Source organism: Prionailurus viverrinus, chromosome A1 (genome assembly GCF_022837055.1).
Source record: "Prionailurus viverrinus isolate Anna chromosome A1, UM_Priviv_1.0, whole genome shotgun sequence".
Taxonomy (NCBI): domain Eukaryota; kingdom Metazoa; phylum Chordata; class Mammalia; order Carnivora; family Felidae; genus Prionailurus; species Prionailurus viverrinus.
The window spans coordinates 80767643-80790434 of NC_062561.1; the positions used below are offsets into that span (position 1 = coordinate 80767643).

General features: G+C 54.3%; 2 protein-coding genes across 7 annotated transcripts in view; one reads left to right on the forward strand and one right to left on the reverse strand.

Annotated features, from left to right (window-relative positions):
- The first annotated feature begins 229 nt into the window (after positions 1 to 229).
- NAXD (NAD(P)HX dehydratase) lies at positions 230 to 19805 on the forward strand. Of its 3 annotated transcripts, none has more exons than XM_047862700.1 (10): positions 230 to 336; positions 4044 to 4194; positions 6852 to 6897; positions 7805 to 7893; positions 9908 to 10016; positions 15738 to 15788; positions 15869 to 15973; positions 16530 to 16650; positions 17769 to 17889; positions 18767 to 19805. In XM_047862700.1, exons 1-10 carry the CDS (start codon positions 291 to 293, stop codon positions 18915 to 18917), a joined length of 990 nt encoding a protein of 329 aa, XP_047718656.1. In that variant the 5' UTR covers positions 230 to 290; the 3' UTR covers positions 18918 to 19805. The 3 variants fall into 3 exon arrangements, with proteins under 3 accessions (XP_047718656.1, XP_047718646.1, XP_047718666.1); XM_047862690.1 differs by having other exon boundaries at positions 309 to 462; XM_047862710.1 differs by lacking the exons at positions 7805 to 7893; positions 9908 to 10016 and having other exon boundaries at positions 309 to 462.
- A 1187-nt stretch (positions 19806 to 20992) lies between these two features.
- CARS2 (cysteinyl-tRNA synthetase 2, mitochondrial) overlaps positions 20993 to 22792 on the reverse strand; it is a 44313-nt gene continuing 42513 nt past the window's right edge. For 3 of the 4 annotated variants that reach the window (XM_047861980.1, XM_047861986.1, XM_047861994.1), the window contains 2 exons: positions 21467 to 21673; positions 20993 to 21142 (listed from right to left, as the gene is read on the reverse strand). In XM_047861980.1, the coding sequence (XP_047717936.1) occupies positions 21046 to 21142; positions 21467 to 21673 (304 nt within the window). In that variant the 3' untranslated portion in view covers positions 20993 to 21045. Of the gene's footprint in view, positions 21143 to 21466; positions 21674 to 22792 lie in introns of those variants that run through there. The other variant, XR_007152849.1, reaches the window with a different exon arrangement.

Below are 22792 nucleotides of genomic sequence, written 5' to 3' on the forward strand. Positions count from 1 at the left end.
ACTTCCCATAATGCTCCCCGCCCAAAATAGGAACAACAAAAACAACCCAAACCCCCAATCACTACGGCGCATGCTGATGCCCTAACCTGCTTTCCGGCAAAACTCCAGGCGTCCGGAGCTGGGGCCCTGCTGGGTTGGGCATTGAGCTTGTCAATCATGGGAGGCCAACTATGACTGGTGGAGGCTGGCCTGTGGGGTGAGGCCGGACTGAGGGCCTGCTTCCGGGACGGCGCGGGCCGCCGTATTTCCGGCGGCGGCGCGGGGCGGGGCGCGAGCCCGGAAGTCCGCCGATGGCCGTGGGTCGCGTCTGGGTGGCTGCCCGGGTCTGCCGGCGAGGTAAGGTCGCTATCGGCCTTGCGGGCATGGCCACTCGGGCGGGGGCCGGGGCTGTGGTCGCCGGCGCGGCCGTGGTCGCGTTGCTGTCGGCCGCGCTCGCGCTCTGCGGGCCGCCGCTGGACGCAGGTACCTGGCCGCAGGCGCTCGTCCCGACGGGAGGCGCCGCCAAAAGCCGGGGACGACGCGGGGGCGTCGGGGGGGCCGGGCCAGGGCCAGCAGGCCGGCGGAGGTGGTGCAGAGTTTCTTCCGCGTCGCGGACTGGAAGTGCCGGAAGCGCTGGGCGAGGGGACCGAGCGGGTCCTGGGGCGCCTCGCGCAGCCCGGCCCCGGTGGGCGCGCCTGGGGCCCGGGTCGCATGCGGGGTTCACCCGAATGAACCCCCGAGGACCCAGCCCCGGCCTCGGCTGTTAAGTAGGACGGACGGTGTAAAAGGATTTAGGCGTGTAAGGAACAAGCGTGTCCCAGTCGGAGCCCCGTATCCCCTCGAGGGGTTTTCCTCTCTGCCCTGTGGATGTTTATGTACGTTATTTGTGTTTGTGTAAGATACAGGAATATATTTTAAACCGTGAAAGAGCTTGTATATTGTATTTTCTCACTTCTCACAACACGGTGGAGACATTTGTTTATCCGCCTTTGTGTGGAAGAGGCTCTGAGAAAACGAGAATTACGCAAGCCACGGTTCCCTAGCCAGTAAGTAACTGAAGTGGTAAAATTTACTTTTGCTGTAATAGTCATCAGACGGATTTTACCAAAGGCGTGTACATAGTTGGGCCTGCCACAGAATAACCTAAGGAGTTTTGGCTTTTTGTTTTTCTGCACGATAGTTGACACACAGCATGAAGTCGTGTTGACACACAGCATGCCATTAGTTTCAGGTGCCAAATGCTTTGAGATGCATAAGGGGCCTCTGGTCACAGTTTGTTCAGAGACTTTTTACTGGTAGCCCTTTCTCCTAAATTTGTACCCTGTGATGAGTTAGTATTTCTCTTGGAGTTTGAAGATTCATTACTAAGCCGACCTGCTGAACTTTTACCAAAACACAGGTGGAGTTCTCGAGCACTGACCCCTTGTGCTAGCTTTAGGGCATCTCTGTTATTGTCCAGAATGCTGTCAGGTGCAGGGACTCCAAATTAGGACGGGTCTCATTAGTGTAAAGGTATGGTGGGCACAAAGAGAACTGTTATCAGGGAGGGTCTTTGGAGGTGTGTAATTCCAGAAAACAGCCCAGGCTTACGTAATCCGTTCAGTTCTCCAGTTCTCCAGTCGGCCTCAGCCACTTCCTTAAAACAAACAAAAAAACAGGCAGGTTTGACCTGTTCTTCCAGACTTAGAATTGTTGTGAAGACCAGGTGACTTAATTGGATTAATTTTTTTTTTTTAACATTTATTTGAGAGAGAGAGACAGACAGAGCATGAGCAGGGGAGGGGCAAAGAGAGAGGGAGACACAGAATCCCAAGCAGGCTCCAGGCTCTGAGCTGTCAGCACAGAGCCGGACGCGGGGCTCAAACTCACAAACCGCAAGACCATGACCTGAGCTGGTCAGACGCTTAACCGACTGATCGACCTAGGCGCCCCTTAATTGGATACATTTGGAATCGCCTTTGGTCAAGGCCTTTTTCTCCTGCAAAACTTTGATGTTTCTATTTAAATATTTCTGTGGACAACCCCGAACGGGGTCTGCCCCCGGTAAGCCAGCTGAAACTGATTAACTGCCAAGTGTAACTGACCTTGGTTTGGCCCGCAGGTGGATGGGGTGGGTGCTGGTGAGCAGCGTGGATTCACTGGTTCACGAGTGAAAATGCCATACTTCCTGAGTGGTTTTATTCCCCAGTCCCTAATGGTTATGGGGGCAGTTGAGACAGGTTTGATCATCTCTGTCTCGTCTTTTGGTTGGTGTGGTGACTATTTGGTTAAAGAAAAACGATTTGCCTTAAAACGGCAGCATTTTGGTACAGCGGTGTCTTCTGGCCTGGCTTACCTGTCACTAACCCAGGTGTCCTCACAGGCCTGTCTCCCTGGGCTCCAGTGTCCTGGTCTATAAGCGGACAGACTGGCTTCTAATGAGAATAAACCAACATGCTTTGAATTCATCCAACGTCTATGGAGTGTCTTGCTCTGTGCCACTCTAAGGTGGTTGGGGGTGAGGGGACCCCTAGCCTGAATCTGTAGGTGGGGCTGAACCATATTCTGTGTAGGCAAAGGGCTGTGGGGTGGCCTTAGGAGTATTTTGTGTGTGGCTAAGTCCTTAGCATAAAGTTACGGTCCCTGATAAACCACAACATTGTCAGGAACCCAGAACAACCCTTGAATGACCGGTAAGTTTGGATTGTGCTTTCACAATTCTAGACTTTAAAAAGCAACCATAGGGGCACCTGGGTGGCTCAGTTGGTTAATGGTCCGACTTTGGCTCGGGTCATGATCTCAGGGTTCATGGGTTCGAGCCCCGCGTTGGGCTCTGTGCTGACAGCTCGGAGCCTGGAGCCTGCTTCGGATTCTGTGTCTCCCTGTCTCTCTGCTCCTCCCCCACTCACACTCTGTCTCTCCTTCAAAAATAAATAAATTTTTTAAAAATGTAAAAAGCAACTATTTCTTGATGTGGGGAATTTGAAGGAGTGACCGTTCTTTGATATTCTTGTGTTGTCCAGTCCGATCCTTACGTAGATGTACTAACGTTTGGAACAGACACAGAGCAAGCATTTTCATGACCGTGTGGATTGCTCTCGAGCAGTGATTTGTCACCACATGTGACTGTAATGGCTCTAGCTCCCTTCATGCAGCTCACCGAGGGGTGCCCACGAGAAGACTGTGCAGCCCGCAGATTTGGGGTGTGGACAGGCAGCGCCTCTGGGAGGTGGCACTGTGGACACTCCGCGGGACTTTGGAAGCACAGGGGTCATCGGGCTGGGGCTGTCCCTGAGCAAGCCCACTTGTGCCTTTTCTTGGCCAGAGGTTTACAGTGATTCTGTTTTGAGTCTTAGCTTGTGTTGGTTTGCAAGAAGGTAGAAAGTATGGGGCTGACAGTTAAAAATCACCTTATTATTTAGAATGCCATTTCTATGTTGCCTTTTTTTTTTTAAATTTTTTAAAGTTTATTTTGAGAGACAGTGCACACGGGAGGGGCAGAGAGAGAGAGAGAATCCTAAGCAGGCTCTGCCCTATCAGCGCGTTGGCTTGAACTCACAAACCATGAGACGATGACCTGAGCCGAAATCAAGAGTGGGACACTTAACCTACTGAGCCACCCAGGTGCCCCCCATTTCTGGACTATTTAATTTGTATCCAACTGAGTGTCAGAAGCATGACTGGCAAATTGGGAGTAATGTGAATCTCAGACTTGAATGTGACCGTGAAAGGTAACAAGTGGGAAGTTGCTTTTCCAGTTTGAGAGAAAAGACTTAAAGGAGGATTGAAATGGAATGTGTATAGTTTATTAAGTAGGAATGCATTAAAAACATTTTCTGAAAGATTAGCTAGACTTCAAAATGATACATTTCAGAAACAAATTTGATAATGTACAGCTTGTGGTTTGTGTTGTAATTTCTAACATTTGCTTATAGAAATAAAATAAGCCTTTGGATAAAAATCTAGCATTGATATTAAGTCAGCTTTGTGAGGTGTTTTGGTTAACAGGCTATCTTGTGTCAGTCTCTTTTGTGTATGCCGATGGATACTTATTTTTCTAAATAATTTGTTTTCCTGTTTTTCAGTTTTAAGAAGAGCATTTTCATTGCATAAACCACATTCAATAACGGAGATGGAAAATACTTTACAGCTGGTGAGGAATATCATCCCTCCTCTAACCACCAAGAAGCACAAAGGTCAGGACGGAAGAATAGGTATAGTCGGAGGCTGCCAGGAGTAAGTGACTTGGACCACGTTAGCGTGTCAACAACCTCTGTTACCTGGCTGTCTGCCTCCTTAGCGGCCCGCCATCTGTCCAGTTAGACCCCAGTAATCATCTCTAAATGTAGTTCCATGTTACAACACTCGGTATCTTTCAGTGATGAGCTTCTTGACCGAATAGGAGAAAACGGGCCCTGAGTGTGCGGTCCACGGGGGTTGTGTCAGTGTTACGATTTTGCCTGTGGTGGAGGCTGAGGCTGTTTTTTCTTGCCTTACCCTTGTCTGTATGGACCAGGCTCCATGCTACAAACAGGTATTACTTTGTAATCAGGATAAAAACAGCATGTGTTTGGTGTATTTTGTCAATTTGAAGATGTTCGTGGGAGTCATTAATGAAATTAGAGCCTACCCTTTTCTCATGGCCCGGTCTCTCTTCTGGTTTTATATTTTGCCGCTGAGTTATTCGACGCATAACATTTTGTAATTTGTCCTTGTTTTTTAATGTTTATTTATTTTTTAAGAGTGAGAGACCGCATGCGAATGGGGGAGGAGCAGAGAGAGAGAGGGAGACACAGAATCCAAAGCAGGTTCCAGGCTCCCAGCTATCAGCACAGAGTCTGATGCGGGGCTTGAACTCACTGATGGGGAGCCGAAGTTGGACGCTTGACTGACTGAGCCCCCCAGAGGGCCCTATTATACTTTCAAATGTAGCTAGTGGCTGCCTTTTCTACCTACTGTGAATTAAAAATGCCTTTGGGGAGAGTGACCACGTGATCTAAGAATTCCTAGAGAGCTCTCACTGCTGACTGTCACTTTGTGTATTGCCACTTACACTGCTGTCTGCTTCCTGCCTGGCCTGGTGGGCTGCAGTTAGGGTAGGAGTCCTTGGCTTCTTCTGGCATGTTCTTTGTGCAGAGTGTGCAGGGGGCCCGTGGAGGACTTGCACACCCGCGGTGTCTTGCTAGGCAGGCTGAGTTGCGCCTTGGCCAAGGTGGCAGCGATTTTCTCTGGTAATCCACGCACGTGATCATATTGTCCTCTAGCCTCCACTCTGCACCTTAAAAGTTCACCTTAATCTGTAAGTAAGTAATTTACTCTTGCTTGGCTGTTTGTAAGGTTTTCTTTTTTTTTTTTTTTTTTTTTTAGAATTCTGCAGTTTTCTCCAGATGTGTCTGGGTGTGTCTTCTTTTCAATAATGTTGAGATTTGCTGAGTGCTTTCTGTCTGTAGACATGATCCCTTTGGATGGGGGAAGTTTGCCTTTTACTGGCTTTCATCTCGCACCTGGTTCTCTTCCTGCTACCGCATGTTGGACTCTTGGATCACTAGCTCTTAGCTGCCTTTCTTCCTTTAGGCCCCCAGCCTAAAGGACAGCCCTCCTCCGGCCTCTGGGATGGGGGCCCCTGCCAGGCCCTTGGGTCCCGGCCCCCTTGAGAGTGTTGAGCATGTCGGGGGTTTTATTCCTCAGATCCCCTCCATCTCTGGCTTTGTATTTTGGGACGTTTGCACGGGAAGAATTGGTCTTCAGGTTTTCTTTTTAGATAGTCTGGTAGTGTAGTGTGCTAGGGGGTAATTATCTAATTTAAAATCTGCCCATTAGCTTTAGGAACTAACCTTTAAAGTAGGATCCTCTTCATTCTGGTTAGAAAACATTATGTACTTGTTTATAAAAATTCAAACACTTCAGAGATGTGTGAAGTGACAGCCTTATGGTACCCCACATGATAATACAGTATGGACACATTGTTAGCCTTCCAGATACTAGTGTGTGTGCTGCCACCAGCAAGCATCCCCCGCCCCCCTGCCCTGTGACTATGGGCAGCTTCTGCTGGGCAAGTAGGCAAGCTGGTTTTCGTTGTTTTGTGTCCTCGTTGTGGGGTGGGCCAGAGAGGGTGTGTGTGTCCTGCCTTGTGCTCCCGGCTTGTTGGCGGCCCTGCTCTGGGAGAGTGTCTCGTGTAGAGAGTCCTCAGTCTTTTTCCTAGGTTCCCTTCACTGTTCGGGATTGATGTAAAGGTTACACTAGTCCGATGACAAGTTCAAGAATTTTCCTCTCTAGGGGCACCTAGGTGGCTCAGTAGGTTAAGCATCCAACTCTTGATTTTGGCTCAGGTCATGATCTCGTGGTTATGGGGTCGAGCCCCGCATCAGGCTCCTTGCTGACTGTGGAGCCTGCTTTAGTTCCTCTCCTTCCTTCCACCCCTCTGCCCCCTCGCCCTTATGTGAATGGGTTCTCTCTTCCCTCTTCCCCCCCCCCAAAAAAAGAATTTTCCTTTCTGTGTTTGATGCAACCTTAAAAACAGTTACAGGCATTCTGGAATGGTAGGGCAGAAGCAGGAGGAAGCTGTGTGAGTCTCGGTGCCTGATTGTGTTGTGCTCCCCTGCCCCTGGGGGTCTCCTGGCAGACCCTTCAGTGAGCTCATGTGGCCGCCTCCGTCTTCCGTGTGGGCACCGTGCTGCAGAGAGTGGCGGTCCTGATGTGGCACAAAGGTCTTATGTGACACAGTGACTTGTCTGGTCGTGACCCACGTTTGCTGAAGTTCACTGAACATTTTCTGAGCACCTGTCAGGTGTTGGGCCTTGGGCTGTGTGATTCATGTCTTTGTAACCCTCTGATAAACCTGCTGTATTGCCTCCTTCCCAGAAGTTTCTGACTGTAAGTATCTTCCTTTTTAGGTACACGGGAGCCCCCTACTTCGCAGCAATTTCCGCTCTCAAAGTGGTAGGTCTGTTTACAGCTTCTCTGTCTAGTGAAGAGCTTGTCTTTGTCTTTTAAAGTTTATTTTTGAAAGGAAGAGAAGGAGACAAGGTCGGGGGGTGGGGGGCGGTGCAGAGAGAGGGGGAGAGAGAATCCCAAGCAGGCTCTGCACTGTCAGCACAGAGCCTGATTCAGGGCTTGATCCCTTGAACTGTGAGATTATGACCTGAGCCAAAACCAAGAGTCAGACACTTAACCGACCCCCAGATGCCCCGAAAAGCACCTTGAAATCTATCCTGACCTTGTGCTGTGACCAAAGAACTGGGAGTTTTTCAACGTTTATTTATTTTTGGGACAGAGAGAGACAGAGCATGAACAGGGGAGGGGCAGAGAGAGAGGGAGACACAGAATCGGAAACAGGCTCCAGGCTCTGAGCCATCAGCCCAGAGCCCGACGCGGGGCTCGAACTCATGGACCGCGAGATCGTGACCTGGCTGAAGTCGGACGCTCAACCAACTGCGCCACCCAGGCGCCCCAGAACTGGGAGTTTTTAACGGAAGTTTCATTAGGACTGTACTTCAGTGCAATCCTGGGACACCGCCTCTGTCCTGCCTTAAGCAGTTGGCGTCTTTACACCTCGCAATTTCCTAGGCCTTTGATCAAGTCCTAATAGCTCCGTCGGCACAGTATGAGTGAAATGTGCCCCCTGCGGCCCTTAGGGTGACACAGCTGAATTGGTCTGGGTTGACCTGCCACTTGGGGGGGAGGGGGCGCGGCAAAAGGCTTTCTCCGAAGACCTTTCCTTAGGGTCTGTCCTGCTCTGAGCCACCTCGCCCTAGTGTGGGGCCTTGGCGAGGGGCTTGTATGGACACCCTTTCGGTGCCTGCCGGGTGGGCCGTGCTTTGAGTCTGCCCTTGTGCTCGTTTCTTAGGGTGCAGATCTATCGCACGTGTTCTGCACGCGGGAGGCTGCACCCGTGATCAAGTCGTACAGCCCGGAGCTGATCGTTCACCCCGTTCTGTGAGTGGGGCCGCGCGGGTGGTTCGCAGCTCGTCAGGGGCTGCAGGTGCCTCTGCCCGGTGGCTGCTGTGCTGGGAGGTGACAGGAGGTGCCCTCAGGAGAGGGGACAAGGCCGTAAGGTCAGAAGCCCAGCAGCCATGTGTGTGCAGCGTGGGATGAGATTCAGGCCACCAGGGCCCTGTGCGCCGTGGCTGTCAGAAAGGGCTGAGGCCTCCGGGGAGAGGTCGGGGCCTTGCCTGTGGCCACACCCCCACAGCAGTAATGAGGAGCCCGTCGGACCGTAGTGGGGCCGTTTCCTCATTCAGCAAATGCTTCCCCTTCCAGTCTCTGCCCTGCTTCCAGAGGGACAGCATAGGACCAAGCAGACAAAACACCTGCTTCTGTGCAGCTTCCTTTCTGGGACAGCCCTGTGCCCTAGATGTTTCTGCAGTGATGAAAACGTTCTCCTTGCTGCTGACCACGCGTGGCTACCCAGCACTTAAAATGTGGCCAGTGGGACTCAGAAGCTGAGCTTTTATTTTAATTAAACTTAAGTAGCCACATGGGGCTGATGTCTGTCCTACTGGGCAGCAAAGTCCTAGAGACAGACAAGTAGGACAAGTGTGTCAGAGGGCGGTAAAGACCACGCGGAGAGCCAGGGCAGGGGACGGAACACCACATGTCACATGGGGTGCACGCACGTGGCGTGTGTGTGCTTTTCCGTGGGGTGATCGTGAGCGGGGGCCCAGAGGGTGCGTTCAGGTAGGGCCCTGCAGACACGGGGAAGGGTTGATGCAACAGCTCAGGCTGTGGGGTGTTGGGGAGCAATAGGAGCTCCAGGTAGGGCAGGTGACCAGAGAGGTTCAGGGTCAAGCTTAGCAGGTTGTGGGGGTCATCACGAGGGTCTGGCTTTCACTAAGTGCAGGGGGGCCGCTGGAGCCCCTGAGCAGGGCAACAGCCACATCCAGTGGATATTGTAACAGGCTCGTCTGGCTGCTGTGTTGACAGCTCTTGGGGCCCAGGGTGGAAGCAGGGGTTGCATGGGGGTGTCATAGGTGACAGTGAGTGATGGGTACGAGCAGGAGAAGGGGGTGGATTCGCGGCACGTCTGAAAGTACAGCCCAGGGGCTGCTGACAGGTGGGATGCGGGGTAGAAGGAAAAGGGTTGTGAAGGCCGCCCTGGCTTCGGTCCAAGCTGGTTGTCCGTTAACAAGGTGGGGGCGTGGGGGAGCAGGTTCGGGTGAGCCTGACCGTCAGGGGCTGGCTTTGGGGTGTGTTTTCACTTGCCTGTCGGACATCCGAGCGCATTGCCGTCAGGCACCGGACGAGACGGAGGTGGTCAGGGAAAGGGTAAATCGGGGGTTGTTCACGTGTGGGAGAGGTTTAAAGCCAGGAGACAGGATGAGGCCACCCAGGAGTGCGTGTCAGCAGGTTCGGCCCAGCATGTGGACATCTGGGAGCAGAGGGGGGGCGGGGTGTTCTGGATAACCGCACCCTCTTGGAAGTGCCTGCGTCCTTGCAGTCAGTCAGTCACACAAAGACTAAGCACGGCTGCTTGGGGCTCACAGTGGGGTTGTTCTGGGTAAGGCTTTACATGGTGAGTTCCAAGAGTCTAAGAGCGAGATGATGGGTGGGAAGGAGTGACACAAGTGCCTCCAGCTGTCAGGTCTTGTGCTAAGTGAAGGCGTTCTTCCGTTGTACAGGGGCCGTTGTACAGGGTCCCCCCGGGCGCCTCCTGTGAGTGATGGAGACAGACGGGTTCCTTCCAGAGGGCAGAGATGGTTGTGAAGGAGCCACGTGTCTTGTCTGGCTTATCGTAGATGTTGAGAGCTAGGTTTCCGCAGCTGGGTGTTCTGGGGAGAACCCGTGTGCGGAGGAGGCCGGGGAGGCTGATGGCTGGATGCCGGGTGCGGTCCCGGCACAGAGAAGGAACTCGGAACAAGAACGGGGGAATCCAGAAGAACGCGTGGTCTCCCTAAAGGGTAAGCCAGCACGTGCAGACTGTAAGTGCTCTGCCCTTCTTTTCCTTGCGCAGCGACAGCCCCAGTGCCGTGCGGGACGTGGAGACATGGTTGCCCCGACTGCACGCCCTGGTGGTAGGACCCGGCCTGGGCAGAGACAACGTTCTTCTCGAAAACGTTAAGGTAACATAGAGAATTACCGAACTTACCTCTTCTCATGGACCCGACTGAGCTCAGAAGTCAGAAGACGAGCACTTTGATGGAGCGTCTGTTCAGTGTTCCGGTGCCTCTTGATGGAGTCATGGAGATGGTTTGGGGGAGGGAGGAGGAACTAGGCAGAGAGAGAGTAGCAAACCTTTAGGTTTTAACAACCAACCGGGATGGGATGCGTCTCTTGCTCTTGGGGCGTCAGCTTTTCACCCTGCAGCTGGGATCCCTCACGTGCGGGTGTCCCACTCTGCTCTGGAACAAGAGGCGTGGGGATAGACGCCTGCCATGGGAGGACAGCCACTGACTTGTCCTCCAGAGAGCCGAAAGAGCTAACGCTTGGACATTTGGGGCAGATAATCTGAGAGCCAGTCCTGCACAGTCCAACAGTAGTTCCAGGTGACACCCTATAAATGAGGGGCATTGGGGCGCTCCTGCTTCGGAGCCACCTGCACCAGCACGGGGGCATGCTGCCTGCCGGGTGGCATCATCCAGCCCTGGAGCCTTGACCTCTTGCTGAAAAGTTGGAGCAATCGTAGCTGAGGAGTGCCAGGCCCCTTGGGTCACGTGAGGCGAGAGGGAGACGGGAGGGGCGTCCCCGTGCGTACACAGTGGGTCTGCAGTGTGCTCTTGTCCTGAGATGGTGGCTGTCCACGCAGCGTGGGTGGGACAGGGCCTGGGACAGCCTCTCTGCCACTCTGCCTTTGTCTTCAGGAAGAGAGGCAAGTGAGGGTTCCTGCCGGAATAGGGTCAGAGTGTTTGGTGCCCCCGTGACCCTCAGGATGATGGGATTCTTGACCTTTTGTGACCTACCAGTTCACCGCTGGCCCCGTGACAGAGTGGAGCTCACAACAGTCTCTCTGGCCTCTTTCTTCTTTCATGCTCCTTGACCCTGATTATCGAATTATGGCGAGGTTTCTTGCTCACGTGCTGTGGAGACATAGAGATGCTATTGGTGTGGATGGATTCAATGTAACCTCAAAATTCTGGCTGCTGCTTTTAAGAGCTGTGGTCTGAGTGTGTGTGTCCCTCCAGTCTCACGTGTTGGAATCCTGACCTCCCCCCCCCCCAAGGTGAGGTGTCAGGCGGCGTGGTCTGTGGCTCTGCCTGTTCTGGGCCTTTCCTAGCAGTTCAGTCTTAACACTACGTGGCATTTGTGACCAGCTGTGTTTACCCAGCATTTCGGGGTTCGTCTGTGTGCGCTGTGGCCCAGGGCTCCACTCCTTTCATTGCTGTTTGACGTTCCCTTGTGGATGGGCCACATTTTGTTTACCTGTCCATCACTTGATGGACGATTGGGTGGCTTCCGCTTGGGTTGTTACAAGTAACGCCACCGCGAATCTTTGTTACAGGTTTTGTGATCACTTTTGCTCACGGTTTGAGGAACTTGTGTTTGCTGCACAATTTTTGTTTTTGATTTTTGTTTTTTGCAGCACACTTTAAATTATTTTTTAATGTTTATTCATCTTTGAGGGACAGAGCGCAAGTGGGGGAGGGGCAGAGAGAGAGAGGGAGACACAGACTCCAAAGCAGGCTCCAGGCTCCCAGCTGTCAGCACAGAGCCCGACTCGGGGCTGGAACCAACAGACCATGAGATCATGACCTGAGCCAGATCATGACCTGAGCCAAAGTCAGATGGACACTTAACCGACTGAGCCATTCAGGTGCCCCTTGCAGCACACATTTTTAATTCTGATCACGTCCTGCCTTTTAAGAGCTTAATTGTTTTTTTTTTTTTTTTAATTTTTTTTTTTTTACGTTTATTTATTTTTGAGACAGAGAGAGACAGAGCATGAACAGGGGAGGGGCAGAGAGAGAGGGAGACACAGAATCTGAAACAGGCTCCAGGCTCTGAGCTGTCCGCACAGAGCCCAACGCGGGGCTCGAACTCACGGACTGTGAGATCATGACCTGAGCCGAAGTCAGATACTCAACCGACCAAGCCACCCAGGCGCCCCAGAGCTTAATTGTTTTTTAGCTGTGATGTTTAGGTTTGTGGTCCATTTTGAGTTGATTTTGACGTATGGTGTAAGGAAGCAGTCCACCTGTGTTCTTTGGCAAGTGGATGTTCAGTTCCAGCTCCACTTGCCTCGAGTGAGCTGTCTGGGTGTCCTTGCTGGAAATCCGTGGGCATAAGGGTTTATTTCTGGGCTCTGGTTTCTGTTCATTGGTTTGTACGGCTGTCCATGTGCTGGTGCCACACAGTCCTGATGACGGTGGCTATGCGATAAGCTTTGTGCGATCTCTCCAGCTTTGTTCATTTCAAGAGTATTCTGGCTGTTCTGGGTCCCGTGCACTTTTCCAGGAGTTTTGGGATCAGCGTGTCAGTTTGCCAAAGAGGCAGATGGGATTCCGACAGGGATTGTGTTGAATCTGTAGGGCAGCCTTGGTGGGGGGGGGGGGGGGGGTGGTATTGCTGCTGTGAAGTCTTCCAGTTCATATGCTGGTTTTGAACCAGAGTTTTCCAGATCTAGAATGTAGGCTCTTGACTAGCCTCATTCTTTTATCTGTAGTTTATGCTTGTTCCATGCTAAGTCCTGGACACTTTCTCCTGACAGGATATGTGTATATTCCTCATGATTCTTAATAGCTACATCACCACATGCCATATTTAACTAGTTCATTTGGGCTGCTTCTGGCTTTTTCCTGTTACACTGCTGATGTCTTGAACATTTGTGCATGAGTGTGCGTCCATTTCTTTTGGGCGTCTTCTTCAGGATAACCATCTGCAAGTTGTGCATACGGCTGTTCCCTCTGCTGGAGCGCTGCCCTGGCCAGGACTCTGCTCTGGGGGCCATCATCCCTTCTCCCCTCAGCCCTGTCCCCCAGGGAGTACTCCTGGTTTACTTGTTTTAAATTTTTAAAGAGAGCGAGCGAGCAAGCACGAGTCGGGGTGGGGGGCAGGAGGGAGAGGATCTTAAGCCCTGATGCAGGGCTCAAGCCCACAACCCTGGGATCACGACCTGAGCAGAAATCAGGAGTGGGACCCTCAACCCATTGACCCCTAGGCGCCCCCTGCTGGTTTGTTTGCAGCTGTGTCTTTCTGCTGGACACGCGGGGCTGCTGCGCAGCCTCCTCTGACCTGTGGGGGCGCTCGTCCACTCCTTTCCATCCACCCTGTAGGACCCTGTAGCGCTAACTGGATGTGCGTGGAGAGAGGTGTGGTCGTGTCATCAGCTGGTCTCCCTGGGTGCTGCTGTCCCCTCTGTCTGCTGTGTTCCGGGGCCCTGGCTGCCACTGTGGCTGCTGTCCTGGCAGTGGGGTCAGTGGGGATGGAGCCACGTGCACAGTGCACTTTGTACAAGTCCTCCGAGTGACGGAAGCAGTTGGTCCTTCAGTGGGCAACTGACATGTGGCTCTGTGCTTCAGGAGAGCCAAGTGATCTGTGACATTACACGACTCAGATGCCCCGCTGTGTTGCCTGAGGTTTCTCGGCGTTTGAACGTGGACTTCACTGTTCTCTGTGAGAAATGTGATAGGAAAGCACAGAGGCGGAGGCATCCTCATTGTGGCCAGACGCTGCAGCCTGCACCCAGAGATCTGGGAAAGTGGAATTAGTCAAGCTGAATTTGTTCTAACGGGAGAGCCAGACTCCAAGCAAGCAGGAGTGTTTTCGTTGTAAGGGAGGAAGTACGGCTCCACGAGGCTCCTGTGCCCCGACCCTCGTTTGAGGGGGCTTTTGGCCGCTCTCCCGTCGCTCACACCCATGTCAGCAAAGGACCACTGAGGCCGTGGGGCAGGGCAACTCTGGTCTCATGGGCTCTTCGTTTCATTTTCAGAATAACTGTATGAAACGTATGTGGATTTACCTTTTAATGTCTTAAGTTATTTCTGCTTACCATGTATTTTGTTTTACTGTTTTCTTTTTTTAATGGTTGCATTTCAAGTATGTGCAGGTCCTCGGACCCTCCAAAATAATTTACTTGAAGGAAATAGTTTAAAGGTAAATGTGTGTCAGACCTAAGCAGTTGTCAGGCTCAGGGCTAGACTGTGTACTTAAAATGATTACTGCAGCTACCATTTGTGGACTGTCAGCTCCCTTGCTAAGAGCTGGGTAAATCTTTAGAAGCGGTATCTCTAGTCCTCATACAAACTTCAGAGTATTACTCAAGGCCTTATCCTTATTTTAGCGATCAGAAAACCCGGTCTCACAGAAGTAAAGTGACTTAAGTTCACTCAACTCTAAGTGGCAGAGCTGGGGCTTCGGGGACGGTCTTTGGACTCTGAGCCCGTGTACATCACAAGACGCTTTCCGGAGGTCCAGAGTGTGTGACCTGGCGATGTCCTAGCTGCTCAGTACATATCTTGGACCGTTTCGCTTGAAGCCTAAGTCAAACAGTTGCCTCACAGAGATCGACACATCTTACAAATCCCAAGTCAGGACCGTCATTAAGGCAGCTGTCACCTGTCCTGGATTTATCCCCTGGTTCCTTTGCTTTTCCTCTTGGGCCCAGAAGACACTGGAGTTTACGCCGTTGAGGCACTAGACATCTGTACCTGCCTGCTCAGGTGGCCACCACAGACCACCATAGGCGGGGGCTGGGACAGCAGACATTGGTCCCCCCGCTCCCCCCGTCCTGGGAGACGTCTGACAGCAGAGTGTCGGCAGGTTTGCTTTTTCCCGAGGCCTGTCTCCTTGGCCTTCCTGCTGTGTCATCACACAGTTGTCTCCATGTTGTCCGTGTCCTTCCTCTTCTCCCGTTCCAAGGACACCAGCCGTCCTAGAGCAGGGCTCTTGTTTCATTGTTCTCTTAATGTTTTCTACTTTCAAGTGCATTTGCAGCACATGATCTTATAAAATACTGGTTCATAGCAATAAGCAAGTGTATGTGTGTTGATTATGGATAGATAACTTAGCATATGTGGATCCTGAGAAACTTAACAGAAACCCATGGGAGAGGGGAGGAAAAAAAAAAAAAGGTGGTTAGAGTGGGAGAGAGCCAAAGCATAAGAGACTCTGAAAAACTGAGAACAAACTGAGGGTTGATGGGGGGTGGGAGGGAGGGGAGGGTGGGTGATGGGTATTGAGGAGGGCACCTTTTGGGATGAGCACTGGGTGTTGTATGGAAACCAATTTGACAATAAACTTCATATATTGGGGGGAAAAAAGATAATTTAGTAAAAAAACTTCTGAAACTTGGAGTATAACCTTGTCAGAGGTGATTTACTGCTTATTATCATCACTGGTTTTATTTATCTTTTTAAAGTTTATTTCGAGATAGAGCGGGCACATGCGAGTGCATATGTGAGCAGGGGAGGGTAAGAGAGAGAGGGTCCCAAGCCGGCTCCCCCCTGTTAGCGCAGAGCCCAGTGTAGGGCTCAGTCCCACCCTGGGATCCTGACCAGAGCTGAGGATATTAATGAAAGGCCGCCCAGGTGCCCCGTGGTCACTTATTTTAAAACAAAATGTTAGGAAATTTGCATAAGAACTGATGATTTGGGAACCCCGGTGAGTGCTGATGGAAGAGTGGGAGACTCTGCCTTGGGGTCCACCCTGTGGGCTGGCCCTGACTTCCAGAGGGGCCCCGCTGTTGGGTGGGGGCGGGGGTCGGTCTGTTCTGTTTGTTGCCCACATTTAATTTCTGCTTGTCAATGACCTGTTGTTGTATTTCATTGCGGAACTGCTTGCTTGGTGTTCTTTGAATTCCGCCGAGGGGTGAGGGCTTGTTGCTCAGTGTGGTTTCCTTTTCCTTGTAGGGCATTTTAGAAGCATCCAAGGCCAGGGATGTCCCCATCATCATCGATGCGGTGAGTGTGGCCTCTCCTCTGCTCCCCTTCTCACAGCCAGGCCCCGAGGCTGTGCGCTAAATACCTGTTCTTGTCTGCAGGACGGGCTGTGGCTCATTGCTCAGCACCCGGCCCTCATCCACGGCTACCGGAAGGCCGTTCTCACTCCCAACCACGGGGAATTCACCAGACTCTCTGACGCCGTGGTGAGTTTGCTGACCTCCCAGGAGACGGGGCGTGAGCCTGAGTCCCTCCTGAGATGGGGTGTGAGGTCCCCCCTCTCCACTCTCGAAGACGGGGTGGGGCGATGCTGTGATTCTGCCCCCACCTGTCCCTGCACACGGCCAGCGGGTAGATGCATGTTCCCCACATGCTAACAGTGCTGTTGGTTCCTGGCGGGGCGTGTGATGATGGGGCGTCTTCTCGCTAGCGTGTCTCTTGGTGGGTGAGAGGTGGGTGGGTGCTCTGTGGATCAGCCCATCCCTGCCCGCGTTGCCTGGCCCGTGGAATGTGGGTAATGACGGCATCACCTCATAGGGCCTGTGAGGACGAAATGACACAACAGATGTAAACCCACGAGTTCTTCCATATTGAGCACCCCATGAATGTGAGCGCGTCATCATTCAGGCCTGTGTCACTTCTGTGAGCCTTGAAAGTTCCACCACGGGCAGTGTTCCTTGTCGACAGGAGGGCGGTATTTGTGCTGCTCGTGCCGCCGTTGGCGTCCGCCGACAGCCTTGTCTGTGATGTCCCGCCTCGCAGCTTAGGGACCTTGTGGACGGCAGTGATCATCGTGAAGCCGTACGGAGACTCAGCCAGGCCCTGGGGAACGTGACCGTGGTCCGGAAAGGGGAGCGGGACGTGATGTCTGACGGTGAACACGGTGGGTAGCTGTAGGCCTCACGCCTGTCAGCCTGGGTGGCCATGCTGGGCCCTGGCCCTGGAAGACCCGTCCCCGTGGCACATGCGGTCCCTTGTGCCACACGTGTTCCACACAGAGGGACTTCCTGATGAGCTTAGTTTTATTCCTGTTTGGCAAAGGGGACTGAGCATGCAGGGCGTTCACCCTCCCTGACGCCAGGGGCGGTGGCGACGCGGTCCGGTCAGCAGGGGGTGCTCCGGGGTCCCTGGCCTGCTGCCTCCCACTCCTTCGGGGTCATAGACAAGTTTGACTATTCTACCGCTTCTGTTCTATTGTGAAAACAGTGGGAGAGTGAGGAGGTGCTCGGAGCTGACCCCGGGGAAGGGGTTGCCAGGTGCTGGAGGGGCTGCGTCCCCCTCGTCCTTGCGCCGGGGCCTGTGGGCTGTTGAGTGGGCCGAGCAGGGGGAGGTTTTGGCGGCTGCAGCGCCTCCCTAGTGCCCTGAAAGCCGGTCCTCCGCTCACTTACCGTGATGGGGGGCAGGGATCACACCAGCTGTAACAGCGTGACCTAGGACTGTCACCTGCCGTAAGGGGAAGAAACCCTTGTGCACCGAGAGTGCTCACTCACGTGGCCGCAGTCGACAGACACAGCAAGTGTCCTCTGGGGGACCCTGACACCCTTGGGGCTTTTATTGCTGGAGAGAGCTCTAGAGTGTGACACATTCAGAGGCTGTAATAACCCGTTTGCAAGATCTGTATTTTCAAAACAGCTGCTCATGACACAGTGTGAACGAAACGGTCACAGCTGGGTCTGTGCCGGGGGCGCTCGCGTGGCACGCACCTCCCTGAAGGCGGTGCTGGTCCCTGGGTGGCCTGGGCTCTCGGAGCCTGTGAGCCTGGCCACCCTGTGTACCTGTGCTCTTCTCCGATGTGTTCTGGCAGCGCCCTACCAGTTGTACGAGTCTGCTCGCCACCTGCGCGGCTCAGGTGGTTCCAGACCCGTCTGGCTTTGCTCTCCTTAAAACACACCGCCTCATTAGGAGCAGACGGGAAGGGCTGGGAAGGGCTGGAGCTGATCCAGATCGCGCCCCGGGCACAGGCCAGCTCGCTCTGACGGCCCTGTCCCTCCTGCCCCGCAGTGCTCGAGTGTGCCCACGAAGGCAGCAGCCGCAGGTGTGGCGGCCAGGGAGACCTGCTGTCGGGCGCCCTGGGTGTCCTGGTGCACTGGGCGCTACACGCCGGCCCTGAGAAGACAAACGGGTATGTGACGTCTTCTTCCCTTGTCCTTCCGGTTCCCAGCCATGTGAGCCACTTCGTTTGCTCATACATATAGCTGCTTGGAACGTTGCAGGGGAAAGCTCGGAATCACGTGGAGGCGACCCCAGGGCATGGGGGTCCCAGGTCGGTCACCCGCACAGCTCCTGCTCCGTGCGAGGTTGGGGCCCTGCCCTGTTGCTCAGCGCCCATGGCTCCGAGGTGTCAGGAGTTTTTAAAGCCCCCCAGTTAATTCTAACATGCGGCCGTGCTCGGGACCCTGTTCCAGGGGGTACGAGGTGTACCCCCTCCCTCGTACGGCAGAAGCGTGGGACCAACACGCGGGGCCAAGGGGAGCTGGCTGTGCCCACTGTCCCGAGAGAGTAGTTTCCTCTGAGTGGCAGGACTGGGAGATGCAGGCTTGGTTCACATTCCCGGTCGGAACTGTGAGCTCAGGCAGTCCCCGTCCTCCACACGCATCATGTGACACTGGTGGCCACATGGGCCGGGGCGGGATGTCCCGGGTCTGGAGGCCCCCTCGACACCCGTGAAGCTCTATGGGACCTGCAGGGTGGCGGCACTGCTGGTGGGCAGGGACCGCGCGGGTGCCGCACGGGGGTCTGGTGTCAGACGGGGGCGAGGACCCGTGTTCTCAGATCTTCAGTCATTCTTGCACCCTGGCACCGAGGGCGCTCTAGGCCGTGCTTTGTGGGGGGAAGCTGCAGTGTGTCCTCCAGGCAGGTGGGTATTGTGTCCGGGCGTATCCGTGTCCCTGGTCATAAAGCTGCCTTCTGCCTCAGGGGCCCGGCAGGCTTGAACCTGTTTGGGGTGTCAGGGGGACGTGGGAGGGAGAGTGGAGCCTGTCTGACGGTCCTCCCTCCAGGTCCAGCCCTCTGCTCCTGGCCGCCCTGGGCGCATGCTCTCTCACACGCCAGTGCGGCCACCAGGCTTTCCAGAAGCACGGCCGCTCCACCACCACCACCGACATGATCGCGGAGGTCGGGCCTGCGTTCCGCAGACTCTTCGAAACCTGAGCCGAGGCAACGGGAAGCAGGCCGCACCACGGATGGGGACGCTGCGTTTGTCACGGGTCCCCGTCCTTGGGGTACAAGAGCAGCATGATCCACAGGTTGGTTTTGGCCTTAACACGTAGCTATAGGTGTTACAGGGACTTGAACAGGATTCCTGAACTTTCCTGGCTGTTCAGCAGTGATGGAGAGAAAGACGTACACGGTCCCGGCCGCTGAGCTGGCGCTGTGGACTCGGCCTGCTTCCTGTTTCTGTGAGGAGCAGCTCCCTGTGCTACATGCCCCCCCACGGGGATCCCCTGGGTCCTGTCCAAATACCTGCACGATGATGAGCTGTGCTTTTTAAAATTGAGGCCCCCCAGGTGGCGGCGTGACCTTCGTTTTCTCGTTCACGTTTGCTTTTTAAACACTGATTACATTGAAACCCGGCAGAAATAAGCATTGGTGGCTTGGGCTAATGGAAGCATTTCAGAACAGTGATTGGTTTTTAGAGGAAACGACACTGAGCCCTGAGCGTGTGGGTGGGGCTCTGATGTGGCCCATTGGGGCACAGGGACTGAACACGGTTAGACAGCAGGGCCCTGCTGGTTGGAGGTGGTGTGTCCTCAGGAGCAGATTCTGGTCAAGAAGTTGATGTCTGTGTGATGCCTGGGCAGTCGCTCGTGACCCATGTGGTTCCTTCAAACGTCATTTTGCCCTGATGGTTAGGGTGATACTCTGTGACCCCTGACCTCAAATGGATCCTTCCTTTAAAGCCACATTTCTTAAAAACCTGTCTCTTCCTCCCCACCCCCCTTGTTTCAGGTGTAACTTTAAAAACTTCACTGTTTTTCGTTTTGGGGAATTATATCTAAATCCTGGTGACTATTAAAAGGCAAATCTGGTTTATTTCAACGCATGGTTTTGTATTCCTTTTTTAGCAGACGCCTTTCCTAGGTGAGGACACAGGCAGCAGGGAGATGAAAATGTAAAAGCCTGTCGCCAACGTTGTTAAAATGCACTCGGCCTTTCCTTCTGCTGAAAATAAACTGTAGTAGTCACAGCAACGGTTTTTATAGGTTTGCTCTAAGTACAAACCCTCTTGCTCAAAATTCCTGTAGCTAGGGGCAAGTGGCTGTTATGAAAATTAACTGCTTTCTTGCGCTTTTACAAACCCATCTGAACTTACTAGCTCCAGCTAGGGACGTGCTTTTCCCCGAGAGCAGGCTAGCAAAACAGAGCACATTTGGGGGGCTGAGGTCGGCCTCCGGCCATCAGGGGACAGTGTGACCCCCAGGTACTGAAGGGACTCTGGTATCCCTTTAAGAGGCGTACCTGCCTGGGGTATATTTGCACGAGCTGGGTCACTGTAGGCAAGTCTAGTTATGAATGGGTAGAAGGGGGCACTGGTGCCTTTTGGGATCCTGGAGGCCAGGGATGAAGTGAAGGTGGCCATGTGCTCACCCACAGGCCCAGGAAACGCCAGCTCGGCAGTATGGGACAGCGGGGGGGGAGTGTGCAGGTGTAGCCACGGCCTGCGGGGGGTGGGTGGGGTGGGAAGAGACGGACTGAAAGCAGGGAGACCACACGCTCAGCCATGCCATGACCCATGTGGCCATGTCCCGCCCTGCAGTCTGCTCTCTCCTACCTGTGACTTGCTCTCACCCTGGCATCCGGGCTCTTCCAGAATCGGCCCCTGGAGCACTGCCCAATTATGTCTGCTCAGAGGCCACAAAGGATGGCACACGAGAACCATGGTTGAAAAGGTTACATGCGGCGTGAAGAGACCACAGAGTGAATGCAGCAGTGACTGCGGGAGTGGTTATGTGGTTTCCTATGATTAACACGTTACTCGTGTAGCCAGAAGGGAATGTAGGGATGGGTCCTCACCCCTAGTTCAGCACTGCCCAGGGCCCAAGGTGCAGGCCACTCCGTCCTGACTCCTGTGAGACCTGCGTCCTGATGTCGGGGCTCCAGGGTTCTTGGGGTCCTGCCATGGTGTCACCCGGAGGCACAGGGCCAGCGTCAAGGACCAGTGCTGCCGAGGAGGTTTGAGAACCACCCCTGCCCATCGGCACCATGAAGAATGCACATTTCAGGCATACAGTGTCACTGATTTACTTCCATGTTCACTGAACAGCTACAATAGGAAACTTTAATGTAAAGCTTTTACAGAACTGTGTCGGGAGCCCTCAGCTCCCTGGTCTGTGGTCCTGACCCAGCAGCTCCCACGTGGACGTGCTGCTCCTGTCCTGCAGAGGAAGAAGGTTCTGGCTGAGCGGACTCCCTCAGCTCATGGCGTGAGGGGGCGACGCAGGGCTCACTGCCACCCCACTGCTTCCACGGGCCTGGGCCACCTGGGCCTGCTCTTGGATCCGTCCCCAGCCGCAGCATCCCCTCCCCAGTACATATTCCCATGGGTCCCTTGTGTCACTGGGGCGGGGGGAGGGGTGGTCCTCTGCTCACGAGCGCCATCAGCCCAGCAGGCTCTGGCTTGGACCACTCCGCGTCTGCGTGCCCCCGCCTGGTTTACAGAGGCCCTCGGGGTGACGGTGCCCCTGGCTGCGGTGGCTCACCTTAATGCTGATGCCGTGGGCGGTGAGGTCCTGGCGCAGAGCGTCACATGCCTCCAGCAGGGGCTGCCTGTCCAGCCGCTGCTGCCGCTGGGCCTCCCCGGTGGCCTTTCCACTGGCCAGCGCGAACTGCCGGACCTTGAGCCGGAACCGGACCAGCTCCTCCACCACGCTGTGGAGAGTGGCCTGGCTGTCGTCGCCTGGAACGAACTATACCCAGGGGAGTGGCGTGGTTAGTGAGGCCGGGAAGCGGCCGTGCCTGGGGTGGGGGGCGCAGCACGTCCTCCCTGGTCTGGGCCCTTGGCCCCTCTTCACACTCCTGGCCTGCACGCCTGGGTCACCAGGCAGAGCTCCCCGTTGCCACCCACGTCCTTGGGAGGGAGGGGTCCCCGGGAGGCCAGGCGGCCGGGCCAGGAGCTGCGAGTGCATAGACGTGATTCCCAAGAGCCGGAAAGTCCACACCATACTGACTAACGGAACCGAATCTGTTCCCTCTAACCAGTTACTCAAAACTGCATAAACCTCACACGTGGTTCGCACACTGGCCAACACTCCCTGAGCCCGGGGGAAAAATTTCAGCGGGTCGCATGCATCTGAAGCTGCCAGAAGTTGTCTCCCCCTGACACAGCTTCTTCCTTATGGGAGGGGATCCTAGCAGCTGTTCACGTGTGTGAATTACACATTTCACAACTGTGGGGTCAAGCTTCTGGAACCTATACTATCCTCAGTTACTGCTTCTGCAGTAAAAGACAATTTTCCGACTACAAAAACGTGAGCCCCAAGTGGGAGCCGGTATCAGCTGCCGAGGTGGGGAAGGTGAGGGAGCACTTTCTGATGAGGGCCGGGCCGGGCAGGCTACTCAACAGCACAATCTGGGAAGAGAGATCCCAGCACGCGTGTGACGGTCACACCTGTCTGCAGCCCTGACCTTTCCCCTCCTTCCCTGGTCTCGCAGTCCTGAAGCCATCAGGCAGGACAGCCTGGGGAGGGTGCCATGGAGGTGGGGCCCTGGAGGGGGTGTGTGCGGAAGGCTGCCTAAGGAGGAGGCTGGGGGTGGGGGCAGGGGAGGGGGGCAGGAGACACCAAGGGGCTCGGCCGGCAGCTTACTCTCAGAAGGCTCAGGGAAAACGTCCTCTGTGCAACTACCTGCGTTTTGAGTCTTACAAAGTCAACACCACACAGGAGCACGCATGCAGAAGTGACAGCAGGCAGTCTGCAGCCAATGGGCTGCTGGTTCCGCGTGGGCTTCCGGCGGCTTCCGGAAGGAAGATACTAGCTCTAAGCCTCTTTTCTTTTTAAAGAATGTGTTTTAAGCACGTAAATAAATTC